Source organism: Octopus bimaculoides, chromosome 14, assembly GCF_046866305.1.
Source record: "Octopus bimaculoides isolate indiv1 chromosome 14, ASM4686630v1, whole genome shotgun sequence".
NCBI lineage: Eukaryota > Metazoa > Mollusca > Cephalopoda > Octopoda > Octopodidae > Octopus > Octopus bimaculoides.
The window spans coordinates 30326801-30351559 of NC_142941.1; the positions used below are offsets into that span (position 1 = coordinate 30326801).

The following is a 24759-nucleotide window of genomic DNA, read 5'->3' on the forward strand; positions in this document are numbered from 1 at the left end:
ACATTTGGAACAGTGCAGTGACGTCCAAGTCGGGGGCCGGTATAGCACTTGATACCAAAGTTTGATGCCAACCCCTCCAGGATCTTCCATATGTATATATCTCTCCCGTCTTCGCTCCAGGGAATAGAGTCGTAACTCTTTCACTTTCTCCCAGCAGCTCAGCTGTTTCTTTGATGCAAATTTCCTGGTGTATTTCTACTGAACTGCCTAAAGTACCGCCGTCAATTTGATACTGTGAGGTGACCACAGTTGAGAGCAGTAGTCCAGATGGCTGAGGACAAATGTTCTCCATAGAACCAGTATAGTTTCCTGGTTTCTTGTGCTAAAAGTTCTCAGAATCCTTCCAGCCATCCACTTGCATATTGCCACCACCTTGGTGATATGTGCGTGAAACTAGACGTTGTGACTATATCATTCCCCAGAACATGCACTATACTTGACGTTGGGATTGCCGCTCCTTTTGATCCATAGTATCGTTATGGCAGCATATTAGCACAAGCTGGCAGAAAACAGAGGACTTGAAATTTCCCTGCATTAAATTGTATGTTGCTTTCTTCAGCCCATTTATATATGGCATCTAGGTCTTTCTGTAGATTAGCATCAGAAGATTCCTTGACTGCCTGTATTACTTTTGTGCCGTCGGCATAGCTAGTAAGTGTGGCTGTCTGTGAAAGTGATGGCATGTCCCAAAAAGCTACCATAAACAGCCGTAGCCCCAAGAGGCATTCCACCCGCTATTACTGGCCGCCACAGCATGGCTTCTGAGAGATAGGCCTAAAATCTTTTAGCATCCGCTCTACTACCTCCTGTATGGACGTGGCAGTATGCCTTCCTTAACTTTCTGGGAAGTCTGCAATCAGGGAACCATTTTCTTCGAACAGTGGCTCTATTTTGCACCGTACGTGTGTATGTGTGTGTATGTGTGTGTGTGTGTGTGTGTGTGTGTGTGTGTGTGTGTGTGTGTGTGTACAGTATCTCACAGAAGTATGTACACCCCTAAAAGATTTCAGTAAAATTGCCATTACTCTGATAATACCGAAGGAAATCAAACGAAATTTATACTGAATAAAATGCATTATACAAATTTGGAACACAAAGCAATAAACACTTTCAAAGATATGAACGAAATATTAATTTTCAAACGTTACAAAAATATGTACACCCTAAAGCAAATTTACTATATTCAATATTTTATCCACTTTACCAGATATCTTATCAGACATTTTATCCACTTTATCAAATACTGCTGATAATTTCAATTTTAATAAATTATTTCTCCTGGCATTTTTGCACCAGTTATTGCTATTGCATCTGCAGGAATTCTGATTGGTGTACCGTGGTGAAAATCTTCATTGAGATTAAAATGGCACCACAAAGAAAATAATTGTCTGAAGATTTAAAGAAAATTATTTTTAATTTGCACAAGAATGGGGTTTAGGATACAAGGTAATTAGCAAGCGCATACATAAATATTGTAAACACAGTTGCCAAAGTAATCCAGAAGTACAAAGCTACTGGACGGCGAAGCAATAAACATCGTCCAGGTCGTCCTATTTTAACTGCGCGTGATATTCGCCACATCCAATGTTGCATGATGGATGACAGGCGTCGTACCGCTTCATCTTTGGCCCAAGAAGTATCTTCTGTTAGTGGAAAGAGTGTATCCGTCCAAACAGTTCGTTGAAGTTTGAACTAGTGTGGCCTTCATGGAAGCATTCCTCGTAGTAAGCGTCTCCTCACTACCAGGAATAAATCAAGTCTTTCTGTTGCCGAAACCTACCTGAGTAAGAGGAAGGAGTTTTTTAATAAAATTAATTTTCTGATGAGACTAAAATCAAGTTATTTGGATCAGGTGGTATTAAACGAGCATGATGATGTCCAGTAATAACGATAAATGCACCGTGCCTACCGTGAAATGCAGAAAGCAACGTTGAAAAGCATCAAAGAACCAGGAAGACATTCCATGTTCCAACATGATAATGACCCTAAACACACTTCAAAGATAACGACTAAATTTTATCAGATAAAACGGTAAAGGTATTGCCTTGGCCTACCGTTTCACCTGATTTAAATTCAATAGAACATCTGTGGGGTGTTTCGAAAGGCAAGGTGAAGGAGAAAAATCGGGTCTTTATGATTTGACGGGCAACATTTTTTTATGTAGTGTTTTTGGTACCGAAACATTTTCAAACTTCGTATACTTGTATATTTTGTGGTATAGAACAGATAAAAAATTTTGTATTCGAAGTTATTTCACGTTAAAAATTGTCTTATTTCGATAGTTTCAACAAATCACTGACGTCTATTCAGTTGAATACAGTTAGTGCTGTGACGGTGTATATGGTATTAATCCCCGTTAATTCTGACATTTCCGATTAACTAGACTTTAGAGTTAGGGTTAGGGTTGGGATTAGGGTTAGGGTTAGGGTTAGGGTTAGGGTTAGGGTTATGAGTGAGGTTATGGCAAAAATATACACACACAGATACGCACAGCGTAATTTATTATATAAACAATATATGCGTATAAATTACGATTAAACCGGATGAAATATGTCACAGGGAATAACACACTTAACACCGGCAGAAATTTATTGTTTACGAAAGAGCACTGACTGTATTCAGCTGAATAGACGTCAGTGATTGGTTGAAATTACAGAAATACGACAACTTTAACATGAAATAACTTGCGATGTACAATTTTTTGTTAAGAAGGCTAAGAGAAAAAGATGTTTTATATGACACATTCTACCAGTGTCCCAAGTTTGAAAGTGTTTCGTTAAGAAAACAAGTGTTGCCCGTCAAATCACAAAGATCCGAAAAATCCCCGCAATATAACACAGTTGAAAGACATCATTCAGAATGAATTGAAGTCGATTTCATCAATTATATGCGGAAATTTAGTCGTCTCTATGCCCAGAAGGCTTCATGCAGTCATTGAAAGCAAGGGTCAGTCGCACCAAATATTGAATATAGCAAATAATCCTTTAGGGTGTACATATTTTTGTATCGTTTGAAAATTAATATTTCGTTTATATCTTTGAAAATGTTTATTGTTTTGTGTTCCAAATTTGTATAATGTTTGTCTTCCCCTACCCAGCCTCTTTTTATAGACAGTTACTTTATATCCAATTAACTACTCTTAGTTTCTTCTTTCCTCGAGGAGGAAAGAAGACATTAGGAAATATGACAATATTTATGACCATACCTAGCCATGAGCTGTCAACTCACTCCTGTCCTTTATTCCTAATAGAGACAGTCTTCTAGTCTTAGATTTAGTAATTGATAAAGAGATAAATGAATTAGAAATGAATTACAATCCTTTACAACACTATGACCCAAATGGGCTTCATGCGATTCTCGGAAGTGTAGTCTATTTCTAGCTACAATAGCGACAACATGAATTTCTTCCATCTTCTTGTTCTGTTAAAATATTTGAGAAAATTTATATTAATGTGTCCGACTGGTTACAATTCTATTTATTTACTTGTGCAGCTGAAGATGGCACTGCATTTAAATTGATGTAATGATTGCATTATTCAATTAAATGGAGCCGCTTGAAACGGTCGTATTGCATCATTACTTGATATCCTGTTGCTAATTATGATTTTATTTATCTTACTTCGAGCTGTGCGGTTAAGACCGGACTGACTTGGGGCTTCAACATAAGTACCTAATTCAACCGAATCTCAATTATATATATATACAGTATCTCACAGAAGTATGTGCACCCATAAAAGATTTCAGTAAAATTGCCATTACTCTGATAATATCGAAGGAAATCAAATGAAATTTATACTGAATAAAATGTATGTATGTATGTATGTATGTATGTACATTAATTTACTTGTGAAGACGCGTGGCTTTTCTGGCGAAGCATTTGAAAATTGCGATTATACAGAAAATCTACAAATTAACAACACACACACACACACACACACACACACACACACACACACACACACACACACACACACACATGTACGTACACACAAACACATACATGTATATGTATATATATGACTTCTCTCTTCTTTTCAGAGAGAAATCCTTGCACACTGCCTTCTTATTCAATGGTTCAAGTTGGTGATTTGAATGCGAAAATAAATAAATCTAATTTTCATTTGGAACGAATAATCACTAAAAGTAAGTTAATGTTTTAATATTTTAGAACATGTCCTCCCCTTCTCTGCTACTCTCTCTTCACCTTCCCTCATTCTCCACCCGCATTTTCCTTCCTCTCCCCATTCTCATAGCCTTTTCATGCCAGTGTTTGTTGAATGCTTGATATTCGTTGTAAGGGGAATATTTTGCTTATTCTTATATTTGTTCAATAAATTCTAAAAAAAAAAAAAAAAAAAGGAAAAATAAATAATATCAGTGCTTGTATAAAGCACTAAAACTATCGAGTTGTAGTTGTTTTGGTTATTATTATTGTTTAATCTCAGGAGACGCTCTCGAGCAGACTGATGATCAGAGACATTTCTGCCATGATCATACTGGTCCTACTCAAATACGACGATGACGATGACGATGACGGTGACGATGACGATGACAGCAATAACAACAGCAACAATATCAACAGCAGCAACGGCATCATTCTCTATTTTATGCACAACAAAGGGTAATTCAAAACTGAAATATATTTAAACGTGCCACAGTTTCTGTGGGTTAGGCTTTATAATGCTTAAACATATTTCATTCAGTTCTTCTGATTTATGTTGTTGCGCATAAAATAGATACTGCGTAATTGATTACAAATTATCAAAGTACAAATATGCATATGAGAGCATCCTCCATGTTGCTAGTCTAATTCATGACTGGTTTATATTGTAGCTGATGCATGTTGTTGATTGAAGAAGTGAGCCAGGTCCGTCTTCTATGAGGAGTGATCAACGAAGTGTGTGAGACGGTCTGTCAAGGGGCTCTCTCTTTTTATTGCACATGAACAGCTGAGAAAGAGTGTTTACATTCTTATTTAACCCACAGTAAGACGTTGTAATGTTTAAACACCAATTGTGTCATCTTGGTAACTGAACAAATATTCTACTCCCACCTCTCTCTTTCTCTCTCTCTCTCTATATATATCTTAACGATTTATGCAACAGCACAATGTAGAACGAATGCATTCTACTTTTGAAATTATTGTAAAGTAGACGAAATTTGAAGGTTTACATGTCAAAGTGGAATCCACACCCAGCGAAACTAATTTCTACGTTAATTGATGATTATCACACATTTCGTTGGAAAGTTTTATACTCATCAAATACTAGCTGATATAATGATTTCTTTTAATATTTGCAGATGGCACTTCTTCATATCATCTCAACGATACATATCACGTGTATTATATCGGAATTGACAATGTCATTACAGAAGTGAATAAAACCATTGGTAAGGTTTAAAAAACTTTCAGAAGATTTACTAATAGATATTATTTGGTGTGTTAAAACATCGCATCTGGATGTACACAATAAAATATGTACCATTATGAACCAATAATTGTTCATTGCTCAAGACCATCCTGATAAGAAGTGTGGAGAGTAAGAGAATAAAAGACCATCAAAGACATTTGTAGACTGACAACATCAACAAAACAAATGAACCGGAAACAAGAACCTGGCTATTTGTATGCGTGCAGCACAACACAGAGGGAACCGGAGTCTTGGCAAGCCGATACCTGAATACAGGGAAGGCACTTGGCTGATGATATATCAGTAACATACCAATAGACTCTGTCATCAAGAAGATTATTGCCCTATAAAGTTTTACTTGTTTCTCATTGAAAGATACCCATTGATGTATTTGAGCCAATTGTCCTGACTCCATGCACTAATTATATAAAGGAATCAGTGTCGATTTTGTAGATTTAACATATTTAAGGAAGCAATCGTGTCAGTTCGCCAATTTAAGTGATGCGCTTGGTAGATTTAAGTCAGATTTGATGCAGGTATGAGTGTAAGGTTAACAAATTCACTTCACAACTTCGCAGTAACAGGTTCAATTCTATTGTACGCGACATTCTACCATAGTGTCACCCAAACTATTCCTCGTGGGTGAAATTTGGTGCACAGTAAACTGTGTGAAAGCCTGTCGGAGAGATCAGACTAATTCATTACCCGATTTAATGCTATCACCTACTGTACATTTAGGGTAAAGTTCTGTTTATACGAAATCTATATAGGGTCAGCTAATCTTGTCACCACAGTTTACTTTGAATCTTGTCACCAGTTTACTTATACCTTTTCTTGAATCTTATTATTTGCCAGACGTTGCTATCGGTGATGGTGAAACGTGGAAGAAATGTACATACACACCGTCCAGGACAACAACTAATAACACCTCCACTGATGACATCCTCTGTGAACCGAATGCAATTGGTGATGAACTGAAAACGAATCTTGGAGATGGCCCTGTGATCAACATTTTCGGTGTGCATATATACAGTGGTGAGTATTGAAATCACCTAGTAGTGGTGATGATGATGTTGGCCGTACTTAAGTAGTGATATAGTGGAATTTATTATGAGTATTGACGATGTGGTCAATTCTGGATGAATCGATAAACCGTACGGAAGGTAGAAAATCAATAAATTAGACGACTAGATGTGATCCACCGATCCCTTGATTCTCATGTATCTGTCTGCTATTGGACCACACTATAGTAGTTTACTAAATAGGTTGCAGAGTGGCTGTCTGGGAATGTTGCCTTTTATATCAATATCAAGTGTGCAGGCGCAATGGTCCAGTGGTTAGGGCAGCGGACTCGCGGTCATAGGATCGCGGTTTCGATTCCCAGACCGGGTGTTGTGAGTGTTTATTGAGCGAAAACACCAAAAGCTCCACGAGACTCCGGCAGGGGATGGTGGCGAACCCTGCTGTACTCTTTCACCACGACTTTCTCTCACTCTTTCTTCCTGTTTCTGTTGTGCCTGTAATTCAAAGGGTCAGCCTTGTCACACTGTGTCACGCTGAATCTCCCCGAGAACTACGTTAAGGGTACACGTATCTGTGGAGTGCTCAGCCACTTGCACGTTAATTTCACGAGCAGGCTGTTCTGTTGATCGGATCAACTGGAACCCTCGACGTCGTAAGCGACGGAGTGCCAACAACAATATCAAGTCTATTTGTGTCTAACAGTAGTAGTAGTAGTAGTAGTAGTAGTAGTAGTAGTAGTAGTAGTAGTAGTAGTAGTAGTTGATGTTGTTTAGACGAAGGCCAACCTCGATAGGGCAAACCTATGATGTAAGATATTCCAGCTCGACCATTCCATCTTTTTAAAGGTATCCATGACTACGTTAGCTATCTTCACTTAAAAAAAAAATAGTGACGTTTGTTTTAAGGGAGACTTGACTATTATTTCTTGCGTGTCGAGCGACTACGAAGAGGTTTCTGAGTTTGTCTGTAGATTATCTAGTTATGACAGCAGGTGGACTGAATACAACAGTTGTTCTTGTATCTAAATCTCCGGTGCGTGGATCCCAGCAATGTGTTTCGGGTAACTAATATTTTTGTTCGAACGAAGTTTTGAAATTTTCCAGAAAATAAGTTTGTTTTAAAGTTAGTCCAGTCAAAAGATGAAAGATAAAGCTGAAGATTGATGGTAGATTTGAACATTTATAGTCAATATTTGCAGGAAAAATTTGGATGATGAAAGCTGAGTAGGTTGTTGTTCTGAAGAGAAAGTGTCTTGTGTGAGGTCCTGAAAGTTAATCACAGCAAAAAAAAAAAGAAAAAAAAATACAGGAGAAGGAAGAGGAGGAGAAGAAGAAATAGTTGTGCCATGAATGTGAGCAGTCCTCTAATTACTCAAGCTTTGAAGTGGTCAATAACTGATCAAAATTGAAGCATATTCTGACATTAAAGAGGTCAAGTGATATTTGGGAAATAATTTTGGAAAATGTTAGGCCATCGTCAGATATCATAAGAGGTTATGAGGTTCATATATGTAACAACTGAATCATACTAAGTCGTCACGTACACATTGAAGCAAGATCTGTGTTGATAGAGTTAGTGCCGGAATGTCGTGATGTGTTTAGGTTACACGAAGATGAGGAAGATAAATAGTAGCAAATATTGAGAAATTTTCCCTAGTTGTTCTGTTAAGAGAGTCACATATTTGTTGGGAAAGTGGTAGTCTTTGCAAGGACCAGAAGGCCTTGCTCCAATTTATGAGATAAGAGAGCTTGTAGTCTTGATAATATATGAAGAAATACTTCGCTTCACTTATGGTCGCCTAACAGTTGGTGAAGGTGAGGATTTCCTCCAGATGTTGTATGCTAAAACTTTACCTCTTTCTTTGCTGCGGACAAACCTCTCGCAATTTTGTTATAGGATTTGATTGTGAATGGGAAGGGATGGTTTCGGTTACATTTCTATCGTTATTAAATAGCATGTATAGTTAGGGGTATGCCTGACAATTTCAGGTTATGTTTTGATTTAGTTTTGGCTTAGTTTTCAATTTTTGAGATAATTTTTTCGATATGTTTTGAAGGACTTTATCCTATTTCAGTCAACAGACTGTGACTATGTTAGGGGCACCGCCTTGAAAGGTTTTAATCAAATAAATCGACTCCAGGACTTATTTTTTTAAAGCCTAATATTTATTTTATCGTTTATTTTTACTGAAGCGCTAAGTTACGGGGACGTAAACACACCAACACTGGTTGTGGCACAAACACAGACACAAAAGCACACACACACACGCACACACACACACACGTGCACGCGCGCGTCAGGTTTCTTTCAGCTTCCGTCTACAAAATTCACTCACAAAGGCTTTGATGGGCCCGATGCTAAAGTAGAAGACACTCAGTGAGGCTGAATCCGAAATCTTATGGATGGAAAGCAAGCTTTCTACCACACAAACACGCATGCAACTATGATTTTTTGAAGTAGTTTATGTAAGGGAAATTTAGACCGCTTTCATCAAGTTTAGATATAAGTATATAAATTTTCTCTTCACCTTCTCCAGAATTATATATTGGGGCAAAGGAATGCTACTGTGTTTTACAAAATTCTTCCATCTAAATTTTTCTCGCAGTTATGATAGGCACAACAATTCTGACGGTGTATTTAGAACTGAAGGAAAGTTTGTTTTCACACAACTATTGCATGAACAAACCGAAGTGTTTAGAACTGCCTAAGCGTTATTACCGTTGTTGTCATTGCTGTTGGTACCGTGACGAAGCTTTGTGTTGTCTGGCAGATGATTTAGGTCTGGGATGGACGGCTCCATCCCTTTACCCAACCAGTTTTGTTTCTGCAGCCTCTGGACCGACAGAATGTTGATTTTGTTCTCTACATTCGGCAGCACCGTCGCAGATGTTTGTTTTTGGAGGCACATCTCCAATTTTTATTTTCACAGCCCGGTGGCCAAGCTATATTGGAATGAGAACCAGTTCCTCATTCTTTGTGGTTATTTTGAATGTTTCTTGATCTCATTCTCTGTAGCGAAACTCACCAATATAGTGTCATGTCGCTTACCCGTTTGGACACATGCTTTGAGATCCCAGATGAGTCTGAAACACTTTTCAATCTGCTGCTGTATCGCCTGCTCGATTTTCTACTATTCATGGCTATAGTTTTGTATACCACAGATTTTCGTTTCGCTTTTACCGCAATGGTCTTAGGGATGTTAAGTCTAACATTTCTTCCAGTTCTTTTCAGTATTCTCTTCGTATTTTTTAAACCAACCGACTATGATCATGAATTTCTTGTATTTGAGCGCAATCGCCAACACTGAATTTGTTATTTTTACTGGCTTCAGTATTTGTGCTGTTATTGGTGGTAGTGGCAGCGGACTTCTAATAACGACGTGAAGTACGAAAGTGTTAAGCGCAGAATTTGTGGACAAAATGGTGAAACCGTAAGTCATATTACCGGTCAATATACGCCATTTGCCCAGAAAGAATAATAGCAAGGAGTGTCCATTGGACACTTTGCAACAAGTATGAACTTGACAGAGCAAAAAAGTGGTACGAACATAAACCCAAAGGCATAATCGAAAATGATAATGCAAAGATCTTATGGGATTTTATGATTCAGTGCAACCATGAGATAGAGAATAGGAAACCAAACATAGTGATTATTGACAAAGAAAGCAAATGATGCTGGATCATAGATATAGCATGCCCAGCTGACAACAAGTTATGCGATAAGGAAGAAAGAAAAGTCGATAGCCCGCAGAAAATAGCACTGCTTGGAACCGCTCTATTCCTCCGGGTGGTGCTCAAAAAATAAGGGGTGTTACCCTAGTTCACTGGTAGTGAACAGCCGGCACCGTAGTACATCTCCAGCGTTAGAAGCTGTGCAAACACAATAAACAACAACAACAACAACAACAACAACAACAACAACAACAACAACAACAACAATAGCAACAGCAACAACAACAACAACAACAACAACAGCAACAACAACAACAACAATAATAATAATAACAACGAAGGGCCAGTAGGGCTGTTAACAACTGTTAAAGAGTTCAGCAATGACATTGGGATGGATTTTGGCCTTGATAAGTATGCTAAAGCAACTTTTGTAAGAGGCATGCTTGAGTAAACAGCTCCCATTAAATTAGATACCGACACTACCATCAAGGAGCTTGACCCACAAGAAAGCTATAAATACCTGGGTATAAACGAAGGAAATAGTATACAACATGCAATTATATAGGAAAACATACTAAAGGAGAATACATACAACTCATACTAAAACTGAACTCAACTCCAAAAGTCACATCGAAATCATTAATATGGCGCTTCCAGTTGTCCAATACAGTTTTAACATCATTAACTGGACTATTACAGAGCTTCAACGCCTGGACAGGAAGACAAGAAAACTACTAACATCTAAGAACATGCACTAACCAAAAGCAGACGTTGATCATCTGTACCTACCTAGACGTAATGGAGGAAGAGGAATGATGCAGGTAGAACTCCACAATAGCAATGAACAAGTACTTATCTACTACGGAGAACTGGATGCTTCGGCTTGTGTTCACGAAATCAGCAAAAAGTCACATTCTATTGTCAAAGAAGTTAGCAAATTTGCAAGGGAACTTGGTATTAATTCTGAATTAGATGAAGAACCTGAAACTACTGCCACGAAAAAAGCAAAACGGATCAAGCAGACAACTTGAAGGCAGTCTTCACGGTTTCGGTCCCGTTTTAAGAGGCTAGATCGTTGCAATATGCAGAGACATCTGTTCTGTGGTCAAAGTAAACGGTCACTTATCGGAATCGTTTAGCATCGATCGTTCGGTCTATCAATGGTGCCCGCTCTCTCCCCTTCTGCACGTACTGGCTCTCAAGCTATTACTAAGGAAGTCGGCTATTTCGAAGGGAATCCCGAGTGATCTAAGATGCAGAAGGTTCATGTCGGCTTATGCGGACGACGTCACCATATTAGCGTCAGACAACTCGGAAATCGAGGTGATCGACACTACCTTAAAGAAATACGAAGCGATGACAGGAGCAAGAATGAATCAGGACAAGTCAGTGGGTCTGCAGCTCGGCATCTGGAAAAGCAGATCCATGTCAACCGACAGCGTTGTTGGGCGCTGGACAGAAGGGCTGGTTAAATTACTGGGGGTCTAGTTTGGTCCGGACCTCCAAGTGAACAAGAACTGGGGGTGGGGTGATGAACAGGGATGCCAGTCTTAACCAGAAATGGGCAGGGAGGAAGCTGTCCCTTAAGGGTCGGGCGGAGGTGAAGAATGCGTACGTCTCTTCCGTCATCTACCACCCACTGACCATCGTACCTTGCCCTGCTTCGTGGCTGATCAAACTGGAGCCCTTGCTCTTCCCCTTTCTATGGAAGGGACGTGTTCAGCTCGTCAGACGGTCCATTTGCTGTCAACAACTGCAGAGTGGAAGACTGGGTATACCGTGTCTAATGATGCACAGACACGCGCTGAGGCTGCAACATCTTCAGTGTTTTCTTAAGGGTGAGCATAAGTAGACGCCGTTTCTCACACAGGATTTCCACAGTTCATCTCATTGTCGGAGCTACAGTCTTGGATCAAGAGCAGACCATGAAAGGGCGCTTGACACCTGGTGTACCGGCAAACGCTCACAGCGGGCAACGCGGTCGGTGGTAGTTCCACTATGGAGTTCTATAGGGAATTAGCGGTGAGATAGAGCGACAACATCCTCGGAGAAAGTCTGAGCGTCGGGAGGGATCAGTTAACTGATCTTTTCCGGAGAACTTTCGAGCTGTGGCCTTTGGATAATTCTGCCGGTTCGAGACAAGCTCTATAGACATGGAGGTGCGTTCAGAGGGACTTGTGAGAGGTGCGCACAGGGTGGTAAAACCGTTATGCATGCACTCGTCCAGAATCCGTTCATTACTGACTTGTGGAGCTTTGTCGAACAGCCGTTGACGCGCGTAGAACGGATCCGGTTATCAGCCGAGTTCATCGCGAAGATCGCCCCGCCGCCTCTTTCTGGTGGCTATGGCGAAGGAGGCAGTGTGGTGGGCGAGATTGAAAGGACTGAAGACAGATACTTTCCTCTTCAGCCAACCCCTCATCGACTTTTTCAAGTTCCACTTGAAAAGAAAAGTGAGGGTAGAGAAGGAAGTTATGTCCTCCCGCCCCGGAAAATTTTTGAAAGTTGGGTGAAAGTGGTGAGGATGAGCCATGTGAATGGGCCTACTATGAACTTTCATTTGTAAACCAAAGGTGTTGAATAGGGGAGAGGCGCCTGCTGAAGAGCACCTGACGGTCGGGAAAATTATAAGTTTGTTTTAAAATTTGAGATTAGATAGACTGTATTTTACGTAGGATATGGGCAGTTCTCATGATCACTATCTTTTGAATTTCTGCCATTTTGGGGTTTCCTGGTATCTGAGTTAGGTAGCAACCAGCCCCTTTTGCTATCATTCCTAGGGCAACTATGACAACATGTATTGTTTTAGTCTTCAGTTTCTACATTTTGCCAATTTCTATTTCAAGATCTTTATACTTGCTCAGTTTTTGGTAGGTCTTGACAGATACATTTATGATGATTGGGACAGTCATATCAATGAGGAGGCATGGTTTTTGTTGGAAGTCTATCAATATGATGTCTGGCCTCTTCTCATCAATCTTTCTGTCAGTTTGAACGGTAATGTTGCAGAGGAATGAGATGTGATCATTTTTAAGCACTGGGGGTGGTTTGTGTTCCCACCAGTTTTTATCATGGGGCAGGTCCAGGTTTTTGCAAATTACCCAGTGAATATACTGTGCTGCTCTATCATGTTTGCTGAGATACTCTGTAGGCGCAAGAAGACTGCATATGGAGACAATATGATTAATGATTTCATTTTGCTGTTTACATACACGACATGTTGGGCAGCTGCCGTTCTTTAATATATTGGCCTGGTAGTTCTTATAGGAAGGAATTCAATAAGAATTGATCTGGGGTTGCTATGATAAACCCTTCCGTTTCTGATTTTAAGCCAGAAGACACTAACCATTGATGGATAAGGCCTTTGTCAACATCGGAATTGTTAGCTCTCTTCGGGTATTTGCCATTGAGAGGTTTTTCTTGACAGTTATCATTCAGAATATCTAAGGCAGCAGTTTTAGCACGGGTTTTCATACGCTTAGCTTTTTCTGTGCTTGTTTTCAGTACGTTTGATTCTGGGATTTGTTGTATTTGGAATTCACTTAAATATTCCTTTGCTTTGTTACTGAGTATGATGCTTTCTTGTTTTCATGCTTTGAGACAAGTTTTAACATCCAGTCATTCAGGTAGGTCTTGAGGCCAATTGTGGCAATCTTCAATGTTAGTTCCACGGCCACTCTCTTTTCTTGGCAGATAAAGTCGTTCTATATCTGCCAAAGGGCGGTGGATTCTATGCATTGTCAACAATTTTCGTATTTTTCTGTCAAGATTATATATTTCAGTAATTAACCCGTTAATGATAATGAAACTGTAAGTCATGACCGGTATGGCTAAAGTATTGATCACTTCGATCCTGTTTCTAGCATTCAGCTCTGTTTTGAGTATTGCCCTTACCCTGCGATTACATTCTCTTCTGATCCTCCCCCTCATCATTGAATGTTTGGTTCCATCACCTTCAAATACCCCTAGGTATTTGTAGCTCTCTGCTGGTTTTAACTCCTTTATGACACTCTGCTGATCAAGATTAACGTTGGATATTTCTGTCATTTTACCTTTGATAAAAGTAGCTTTTGCACATTTATCGAGACCAAATTGCATCCTGATATCATCTCTGAATTGTTTAACAATTACTAGTAAGCTCTGTAGTTGTTGGTCATTTTTGCAACGAGCTTTAAATCATCCATGTAAAAGAGATGATTTATATTTTTATCAAGCGTTTTATAGCCATACTGTACATCATCGAGCAATTTCGAGAGCGGTATGAAGGCTAGAGGTATTATTATTATTATTATTATTATTATTATTATTATTATTATTATTATTATTATTATTATTATTATTATTATTATTATTATTGTTATTATTATTATTGTAAAGACAGTGAGCTGCCAGAAGCGTTAGCACGCCGAGTGAAATGCTTATCGGTATTTCGTCTGTTTTCATGTTCTGAGTTCAAATTCCACCGAGGTTGACTTTGCCTTTCATCCTTTCGGGGTCGATAAATTAAGTGCCAGTTAAGTACTGGGGTCGATGTAATCGACTTGCCCCTTTCCCCAAAATTTCAGGCCTTCTGTCTATAGTAGAAAAAATTATTATTATTATTATTATCATTATTATTATTATTATTATTATTATTATTATTATTGAGTGAGAGAGCAGTGCATGCTATCAAAGTGACACTGGTGTAAAATATACGAAGCCCAGTATACCCATCATGACTACCCGTCTGATAGGGGTACACCAGGCAAATGCATAACAACCATATGTGCGCGACATTGTGGTATCATATCAAGATAAACAGCGTATAACCTTGAAGGTGGGGCTCATTTAGAATATTCTTCAGGTCATTATTACTTATTATTATAATCACTATCTATGCCAAACCTAGTACTGTCTTCATTGCTATTACATCACCAATTACACATCCTTCACCTTTCTACTTGCTATCTGTCATCATCGACTGAACTTCAAATTCTTACTCCTTTGTGTGTCTACATTGTTCTTTTATTTTTTCCAACAGGTGTTAGAATCTTCTTTAGTTACCCGAATACCACGTCTGCTAATATGACTGTGTATTTCGGCGATACTTTTGTCACCAGCAAATACGTTTATTCCTATGATAAAATTTGTTTATCAAGACATGCAACTCAAGACCCAGTGGTTCACGTTTCTACAGATATTGAGAATTGTCATTTGACAAATGTGAGTATATCTTCTCCATTCACCCTGTCCATATTGCCATTCCGCAGAAAGCACGATGAACGGGTGGAATTTGTAGAGCGCTGCACTGTATTCCTTGAATTCTTGCGAGATCAAATCCGCCGAAGTAGAGTATTTTTTTCTTTCTTTCTTTCTTTGTTACTGTGTTATAAGTATTAATTTCAAAATTTGGCTCAAAGCCAGCAAGTTCGGGTAAAGTGTAAGTCGATTACTTCGAAATAAGTACCAGTTGGTACTTATTTCGTCGGCCTCGAAAGGATGAGACGCCAAGTCAGCCTCGATGGAATTTGAACTCAAAACGACATACCGCTAAGCATTTTGCCCGGCGTGCTAACGATCCTGCCAACTTGCCACCGTTTGTGTTGTAAATATTAAATGTTGGTTACGTTCACTTAAGCATTTCAACAATACAAGGGCACCATCGCCCCTTTAGAAAGGTCATTTTCTACAATTCTCTTCCATCTATCTGGTAAACTTGCAAGGCCCCGCTTCCAAAATTCACCTGTCCATCATGAAAAATACTCTTCCATTACTGTTCTGACCTCGTCTACAGAATTCATATTTTTCCGTCCAAATAATTTTTAAAACTGCGAATAAATGACAATTAGATGGGACAATGTCCGGCGAATATGGTAGGTGGGGTATCGCTTCCCATGTAAACTGCTCCAGCCTTTGGACTGTCATCTCGCTGTATGTGGCTGAGTATTATCTTGACGGAAGAACACCTTTCGTCTTGAAAGCAAATATGATCGTTTTTCTTCTAGCGTTGATGTAAGCCGCTCAAGCTGCTCGCAGTTGATCTCTTTTGTTATCGTTTGGTTTGGGTTTCAACGTAGACTAGTTCAAAGTGGACTAAACCTTTCATATCCCACCAAACAGATAACAACACCTTACATGGGTGGAGACATTCTTTATCCTGAGTTACCGCTATTTCTCCTTTCCCTACCCACTGTTTTCGCTACTTGACATTTCTATAGAGAACCCATTTCTCGTCACCAGTCACTATTCGGTCCAAAAAAGGTTCATTTGTGAGACGTGACAGCAAAGAAGAATACATATTCACTCTGCGCGCGATTAGACTCGGCAAGTCTGTGTGGGACCCATTGACCCAATTTGCTGACTTTTCCGATGGCACGCAGGTGTCGATGAATGGTTGAATGACCAAATCCAAGCTTCTCTGCTAGTTCCTCAACAGTTGCGATGGGATTTTTTTCTACCAGGGTTTGCAGGACGTCCTCGTTGAGCTCTGTAGATCAAGGACGAGGCTCGTCTTCTAGTCTGAAGTTTCTGGCTCAGAATTTCTGGGACCACCGTTGACACTGGCTTACACATATTGTCTGATCCCCATATACTGTATTAATATTCCTCGCACTTTCCATTGCGTTGTTGCCTTTATTGAATTCATGAAGCAAAATATGCCGAACATGCTCCTTTGTCACTTCCATTATAGCTTTGAAAAGATAACTGTTAAAATCGAACTGCACTACTGATAAGGACAAGGTAAAATTACTACGTGCTTTTATAGAAAGTAGATGCAGGTCGTCTATCCCGTTCCTCTCCGACTTTTAGTTCATGCAATTGAAAAAAAAACCCCATTATTTATGGGATGACCCTATATATACACATATGTTTATACATATATGAATGAAAAAAAAATGTATAAATAAACGACATAACGTATACTGAATGTAAAAACGAACGGGAGACAAGCAGAAGGTCCGTAATTCTTCATCAGTTATCGACCAAATGGTAATATTCAGTTTCGCACCTATAACGATAAGACTGAACGCTTCCTAACTGACGGTGCCCGCAAAAAAAGTTTTCTTGTGAAGAATTAGTGATAAGAGCATATATATATATATATATATATATATATATATATATATATATATATATATATATATATATATTACTTGTTTCTGTCATTACACCGTTAACAGGTTGACGGTTTAAGTGGAATAAATTGTCCCCAGTACTTATTTAGTCTATGTCTTTTGCAGAACTGCTAAGTTACGGGGACGCAAATAAACCGATAGTGGTTGGGGATCACTATGTTCTGAGTTGAGTTCATATTTTACCGAGATCAGTTTTGGCTTTCATTCTTTCGGAGGCGATATAAAAGTGTTATTTACTGGAACTGTTATAGGGCAGGGCGAGATGCTTCCAGTATCAGGAGGTTTTGCGTCCTAACAACGACACTTACACCGAGCTGCATCGGCCCAAGTCGGAGGTTTTTCCTTTTGGATAAGGAGTGGTAAGATTTACACATAGTGACAACGACTAGTCATCCTAAAATAAAATAACTCTTGCCAAAACCTGTTCAAATGTGTGCAGAGGCATGGTTAAATATTGCCTGACAAAAGACTCTCCTTAATCTTGACCAGTCTTTCTTCTGGGCGTGAAAACAAAAATTAAATATTAGCCAAATACTGAAGGAGATATAATCGTTCCCTAACTTTTCCTCTGTCCTTGTGCCTAAGTTTTAAACCGTTTCAACTACTAGCATTTTCTGGACTAGGAAAGTCAGGCGCACTTGTACACCTGAATAGGCGTGATTTAAACAGAAACAGGAAAGTTGAGACTATTTTAATTCTTTTTATTAGATTCATTCATTCATTCATTCATTCATTCATTCAATCGTTCATTCATTCATACATACGTACGTTCGTATGTATGTCTGCTCACGCACACGCGCACGCACACACACACACACACACACACACACACACACATATATATACACACACATACACATATACATACATACATATACATATATATATACACACACACTCACATACATATATACACAAACACACACACACTCATATGTATCTCTTCGAAACGCCGGTGTTAAAATGGGGATAGCTGATGAAGGAAAATGTTCTCTATGTGGCTTGTGTGTTTTCTGTACTCTGGTTATTATTATTTTCTTGTCTCCGTTTTGTTTGCAATGTCCTGTACCCAGATATGCACCTATATATACAGGTAGACGTAGCTATGCACATACCTGTACGTATATATGCATATACTCATTTATTATTTATTTTATATATATATATATATATACATATATACATACATACATACACGGTCTCTCAGTAAAATGTATGCATACTTTGAATACCTATAAAGGCAATATTTATTAGTATACATAGTATTTTTTAAAAGTCATATGATCAACAGATATAGCTGAAACGCATTTAAACACCAAAAGAATGGTTGCACAAGTTAAATAATTTATATCAAGCAGAATCCATTTTAATTCAATTTTTTAAGTATTTTGCTGTCGTCTGTTTCCAAATTGATGTCCATCCTGATCCAAACATTGTTGACAACGGGAAGTAATAGAATTAATAACAGTAAGAAACATTTCATTAGGTATTTGAGTGCATTCTTGTTCTTGTTCTCTCAATTCAATGATTCGAGAGATGGCTACGCATTGAAATTGTCTTTTATACTGTCTTTGGATTTCAACTGTGTTTTCATACCTCTAATAGCATTTTAGGATGAATTTCCTTTGTTCAAAGCTAAGTCTTGATGCCATCATTTATTCTTATGGGCAAATTTGAGTTATCTTTCTAATAAATATTACCTTTATAGGTGTTCAAAGTGTGTTTCCAAAAACAGATAACAAAGCCAAGGCTGTGAGGAGTTTTCAGGACATTTATAAGGAAAGAGATATAGTCTTACAGCTGTTTCTGGGATATTATAGATATCCCTTCATCAGAGACAATGTGAGATGGTTAAATAGAGGAAAATAAGAGAATGAAAGTAGAAATAACATATAAAATATTGTAGTTGCAGTTCCATTATTCGAGTAAAGTGGTGTATAGAAGTGGTAAAAAAGTTTCTTGTACATGGTATGTAAGTTCCGATAGTAGCTTGTGTTTAGTCATTTCAAAGTATGGAGCCGTGGATGTTGTGTTGCCCATTCGAAAGGCCTTTGTGGTGTGAATGATAATTTGAGAATGTATTGGTAGTGTTTGTGGATAGATTGAGTAGGGAGGAGATGCGTATGATTAGAATGAGGAGATAAGTCAAAATAAAGAGAGGAAGGGAAAATGAGAGGAAGAAAGAGAGAAAAAAGAAAAAAGGATAAAAGAGTAATGATGATAAAAAGAGAGAAAAAAGAAGAGGGAGAGAAGAAAAAAGTGAAAAGAGTGAAAGAAAACAACGAAGAAAGGGCGAAAGAGGTGAAAAAAGAAGTGTTAGTTGGTGGTCAAGATAATGTGACGGGAAGATGGGAGAGGAGTGGGGCAGGGAGGGATAAGAAATGAGAAGGTAAAGAGTGTGAGATATGTGAGGATCAGAATGAGGAGTGTGAGACATGTGGGTAGGGTTGATATGATAGGGCTGTATTAAGGGATGAGTAGAGAAAAGGTATGGGTGGGGTAATACCAAAGTAAGTAGTAGTTTTAGTAGTAAAATTTAAAACGAAGGGAAGAATACAAGGATGTCAAAATTTCTATAAATAGACGTATGTGATAAGTTAGTGTGAAAGGTAGGAAAAAGAGGGGAGGAAAGAATATATAATGGCATACGTACGTTCGCACACACGTACATATACATGTGTGCATATACATTCATACATATACATATACATGCATACGCACACACATATGTGCGGGAGCACTCGCACTTACACATAGTCACACGCACGCGCATATACATGTACTTATGTATACATATATACACAAACACACACACACTCATATATATTTGTATATACATATGCACGTATATATACATACACACACATGTACACACACACACATGTACACACACACACACATATATATATATACATGTATATATGTATATACATACATATAGCCACGAGTGTGTGTGTATGAGTGTGTGTGTATATGTATATATGTATACGTCAGTACCTGTATATGCGCATGCGTGTGACTATGTGTAAGCGCGAGTGCGCCTGCACGTATGTATGTACGTATGCATGTATATGCATATGTATGCGCATGCATATGCGTGTAAGAATGCTTTATTTTCCCTTCCTTTCTTTATTTTGACCTATCTCCTCATTCTAATCATACACATCCCCCCCTATCTATCCACAAATACTACCAATACATTCTCAAATTTTCATTCACACCACAAAACCCCTTCGAATAGGCAACACAAAATCCATGGCTCCATACTTTGAAATGACTAAACACGAACTACTATCGGAACTTACATACCATATAGAGGAAACTTTTTACCATTTCTATACACCACTTTGCTCGAATAATGGAACTGCAACTACAATATTTTATATGTTATTTCTACTTTTATTCTCTTATTTCCCCCCATTTTCCCTTTCTACTCCCTTTCCATAATAATTCCTTATTTCGAACTCAAGCATTTCCCTCTATTTAACCATCTCACATTGTCTCTGATGAAGGGATATCTATAATATCCCAGAAACAGCTGTAAGACTATCTCTTTCCTTATAAATGTCCTGAAAACTCCTCACAGCTTTGGCTTTGTTATCTGCTTTTGTCTAATATATACATACATACATATATATATATATATATATATATATATATATATATATATATATATATATATATATATATATATATATATATATATATATATATATATATATACATATATATATATATATATATATATATATATATATATATATATATATATATATATATATATATATATATATATATATGGGAGAATATAGGAAAAAACAACAACAGACGAGGACAGGTGGTGTAAATAACAAAAGGATGTATTAGTATGACGCTCGGGAACACGGAAAGTCTTTGACGTTTCGAGCTACGCTCTTCAACAGAAAGAATACGGAGACAAGGAGAAAAACAATATATATATATATATATATATATATATATATATATATATATATATATATCATTATGGACTCTCCTGTCGTTAGACGACGTATGAGGGTTCGGCAATTTCTACTACACAGATGATTTGCTTTTAATGATCAAATGTTTGTGTTCACATAAGCTCACTCTCTCCATCAAATCGACATTACCTGTACAGGGGCACGGTGTGCCACATGTTAGATGATATAATGATTATAGAGCAACGTTCTTTGCTCGAGAATACAACGCAACGCCCGGTCTGGGAATCGAACCCACGATCTTGCGATTGTGAGTCCAACATCCTAACCACTAAACCATGCGCCTTCACACACACACACACACACACACACACACACACATACATATAAGTATATTAAGTATATGATTTAATTTATTATACAAAGTTCAACAAATTCAGTCATATTTTTCGCAAATGGAGATTAGATGTTAATATGGATTGAAATTAATTTTATTCATGTAAGTATAGGATCGTTTCAAACAGAAAGACAATAAATTCATTTTCAGAATCTGGGTTATCAAAAAGTATTTGTCGGTAGCAAAAAGTAAGAAAAGGGAAAAAAGCTAAAAACATGTTAGAATTACATAGGTATGGTGTTCGTAATGTGTACTTAGTGTCATGGCATTTAAAACACAAGTTGCGTGTTGATATATTAAATATTAATAAGGGTTACATTCTCTCTGTAAATTAGTATAAAGGAGCTAATTTTAAACTCCCATATATGAAGTAAAAAGCCAGGTGGTGTTGTATTTAATGGAAAAAGACTAACCAAAGAAGGGAGTATGGAATTTTAAATACTGGGGACTAAAATTTATATTTAACTGTCAATAATCAATACGGCTTAGTTTGAAAAAATGTTTAATAGTAGTTATAAATAGTTTGTGGTATATAAACCATAAACTTTATAATAAGAATGTTTTATATAAATAATATGTCTAATTTTTATAGAAAAGTCTAATATTACGGAATGTAGTTAAACAAGTAGAAGGATATTTTATAAGGTTCTAGCAGAAATACCCAGCGTTGTCAAGGTTAAAGAAAATAATGAAATTCAAAAATGCGTTTTAGATCTCTAACTAACATGAAACATAGACTACGCAGATCTTACCTCCTAGTAGCTGAGATACCATCTTTATACGTTAATAACCCGGAGTTTCCTAGGTTATTGAAAATAATGAAATTCAAGTATGCTTTTTAAATCTCTAAGTAAAATGAAACATGGAATATGTAAGTGGCTTAGATACAAGCTATTAATGTCAATAATATATTTTGTCCGATGTTCTCACTGTTAAAATTGTTAAAAAACCAGGTAGTTTTTTGTCTTTGCAATCACCTTCAATTGTCAATACTTATTTGAAACACGTTGAACCTGAAGATGCATACAATTGAGAAGAACCAGCCTGCAGGCACTCCTATCCTGTTAAGAAGTACATTTAACAAAAATTCTATCAGATGACGTCAGTATAAACAAATGTATTGAAACAAATCACAGTTTAATTTTCTAGTGCTTCTAAATATACGATGTTTTGAGTGTGTCCTTTAATTGGTGTATAAATGAAAATATTTTGGGGATTTCCAACTCGCGAACGTCCTACATATAATGAGAGAAGCAAGGAGAAGCAAGGTGAAGTCCAACAACCTTGAGAGACTGTCCTTGACACTTGTTTATTGACTAGTGAAACTTAATTTCACTGGGAACTGGAACCGTTTAAATGCAAATAGGTCATATGCGATTAACGGGATCTATGGAATGAAGACATCCTCACCCTAATAGTTTCCAGGCATAATTGTTGCCTCTAAGACATGGGGTCGCATCGCTTTCACCACAAGTCTGGTGCCATTACACAGACGAGGCGGATCTATATTCCTGAGCAGCATGATTGGGTCCCCTTTTTAAGTGTAAAGTGGTGAGGTGGCATCCCAGATGGCTGTAGAGAGTTTAGGAACTCAGTTGGAAAAACTACAGCCTGGTCCTGATCAATGACAGTGTCGGAGGATTTGAAAGACTGTTCTTGTCCTGGCAACAGCTACAAGAGATCCCAGTTGATTTTGTCGACAGCATCATTACGTGGAACTAAGATGGCTTGGTCACAGAGTCACTGGCTGTTGCTAAAATTTTGTGCAATGTTTGAGAGCACATGCATTATGAGATCATTGACAGTTGGTACCATCTCAACATAGGGTAACCGGTGTTGCTGAATTTGGTTGACATACGGTAGTTATTCCTTCCCTATCTTCAGAAGCTGGTGTGAAAACAGCCCGGCAGTTTGATCACCAAATAATTGGGCCCTCATGTTAACTGCCAGGTGCAGTTTAGTCACTTGCGTCCACAGATAGGATTGTTTGAAACAGGCCTGTAACTCATCTGCTTTTGTGTCTTTTTGGATCACAGGAAGGGTTTGTCTGAAATCCCCAACCGAATCTACAGTGACCTCACCCATGAGAATGCCCTTTCCTCTCAAATCACTTAGGCTACGGTCAAGAGCCTCAAGCACTCCACGGTGAGACATGGTGTATTCATCCCAGACAATCAATGCGCGTCTGATGCAAGATCTTGGCCTTTGCTGATGTCTTAGAAATGTTGCAAATTGGAGTCTCTATCCTAACTAAATTCGAGGGAACCTTGAAAGTAGAATGAGCTGTTCGTCCACCTGTCAAGAGTGTAGCTGCTATTCCAGAAGACGCTACCACCAATGCAATGCATCCATCTAGACGGACTTTTGCAAAAAAAAGGTTTATCAAAAACATCTTGCCAGTACCTTCAAGAGCATCCAAAAAGAACAGGGTAGCCTTTTCCTCCTGAGTCATTTGAATGATGCAATTGTAAGCTGTCCGTTGTTCAGTCAAAAGCTTTGGCTCATTCTCTGTTACATGCTCAGAGAGATTGTTCATGTTATAGGATGTCTCCCTTGAAATTTCCTGGAGGACTTTGTCTTCAAGAAAAAGTAGAGCCTCATTCTTAATGCCAGTCAGCTGGATTTTGAGATCTTAGTTTTGCCTCTGCAATCTGTTAACAATGTCTTCACAGAAGGATTCCTGATGATTCTACCACAGCTGGTGAGGGCTAGAGATGTCACAAGCCTGAAGCATAACGGTGAAGAGATTTCGCAACTGAAATGCAGAATAGGAAACAACTGCCTCATCCAGAGTCGCATTCCAGTGAGTGTCATCTTCAAGGAGTCCATGGAAATGGCAAATCTGTCGGTAAGAGTCACAGACATGGCCATTGAAAGTCTTCAGATCTAAAAAACTCTTTGGAGCACGGACTGTGTGCAAAAGGAGCCTCAGAAAATAAGACTCAAAGTTGTTGGGATGCACAGTGTAGACCCTTTCCAATGGTGAATGTCTTCTGATTTCTGGATGCCCTTCAACAGTTTGATCAATGGCACATCTCGTCCATTGTTTAGTTCTCTGTTGCTATGCTTAATATTGAGGGACTTTTTGGTACAAAAGAGTTGAAGCAAATGGATCTGTGCGACAAAGCTGATAGAAAGCAGTCAATGTAGTTGAACGTGGAGCTTCAAGTTGCCGCTGGAGACATTGTGAATTGTCTGGATTAA

At 38.2% G+C, this 24759-nt stretch overlaps 1 protein-coding gene across 1 annotated transcript in view; it reads left to right on the plus strand.

Moving 5' to 3' along the window:
* The window catches only part of LOC106876261 (uncharacterized), a 98762-nt gene that overhangs the window by 16589 nt on the left and 57414 nt on the right, over positions 1 to 24759 (plus strand). The window contains exons 3-6 of the mRNA XM_014924751.3: positions 4039 to 4143; positions 5302 to 5391; positions 6267 to 6446; positions 15126 to 15307. Coding sequence (XP_014780237.1) covers positions 4039 to 4143; positions 5302 to 5391; positions 6267 to 6446; positions 15126 to 15307 — 557 coding nt within the window. The remainder of the gene's footprint in view (positions 1 to 4038; positions 4144 to 5301; positions 5392 to 6266; positions 6447 to 15125; positions 15308 to 24759) is intronic.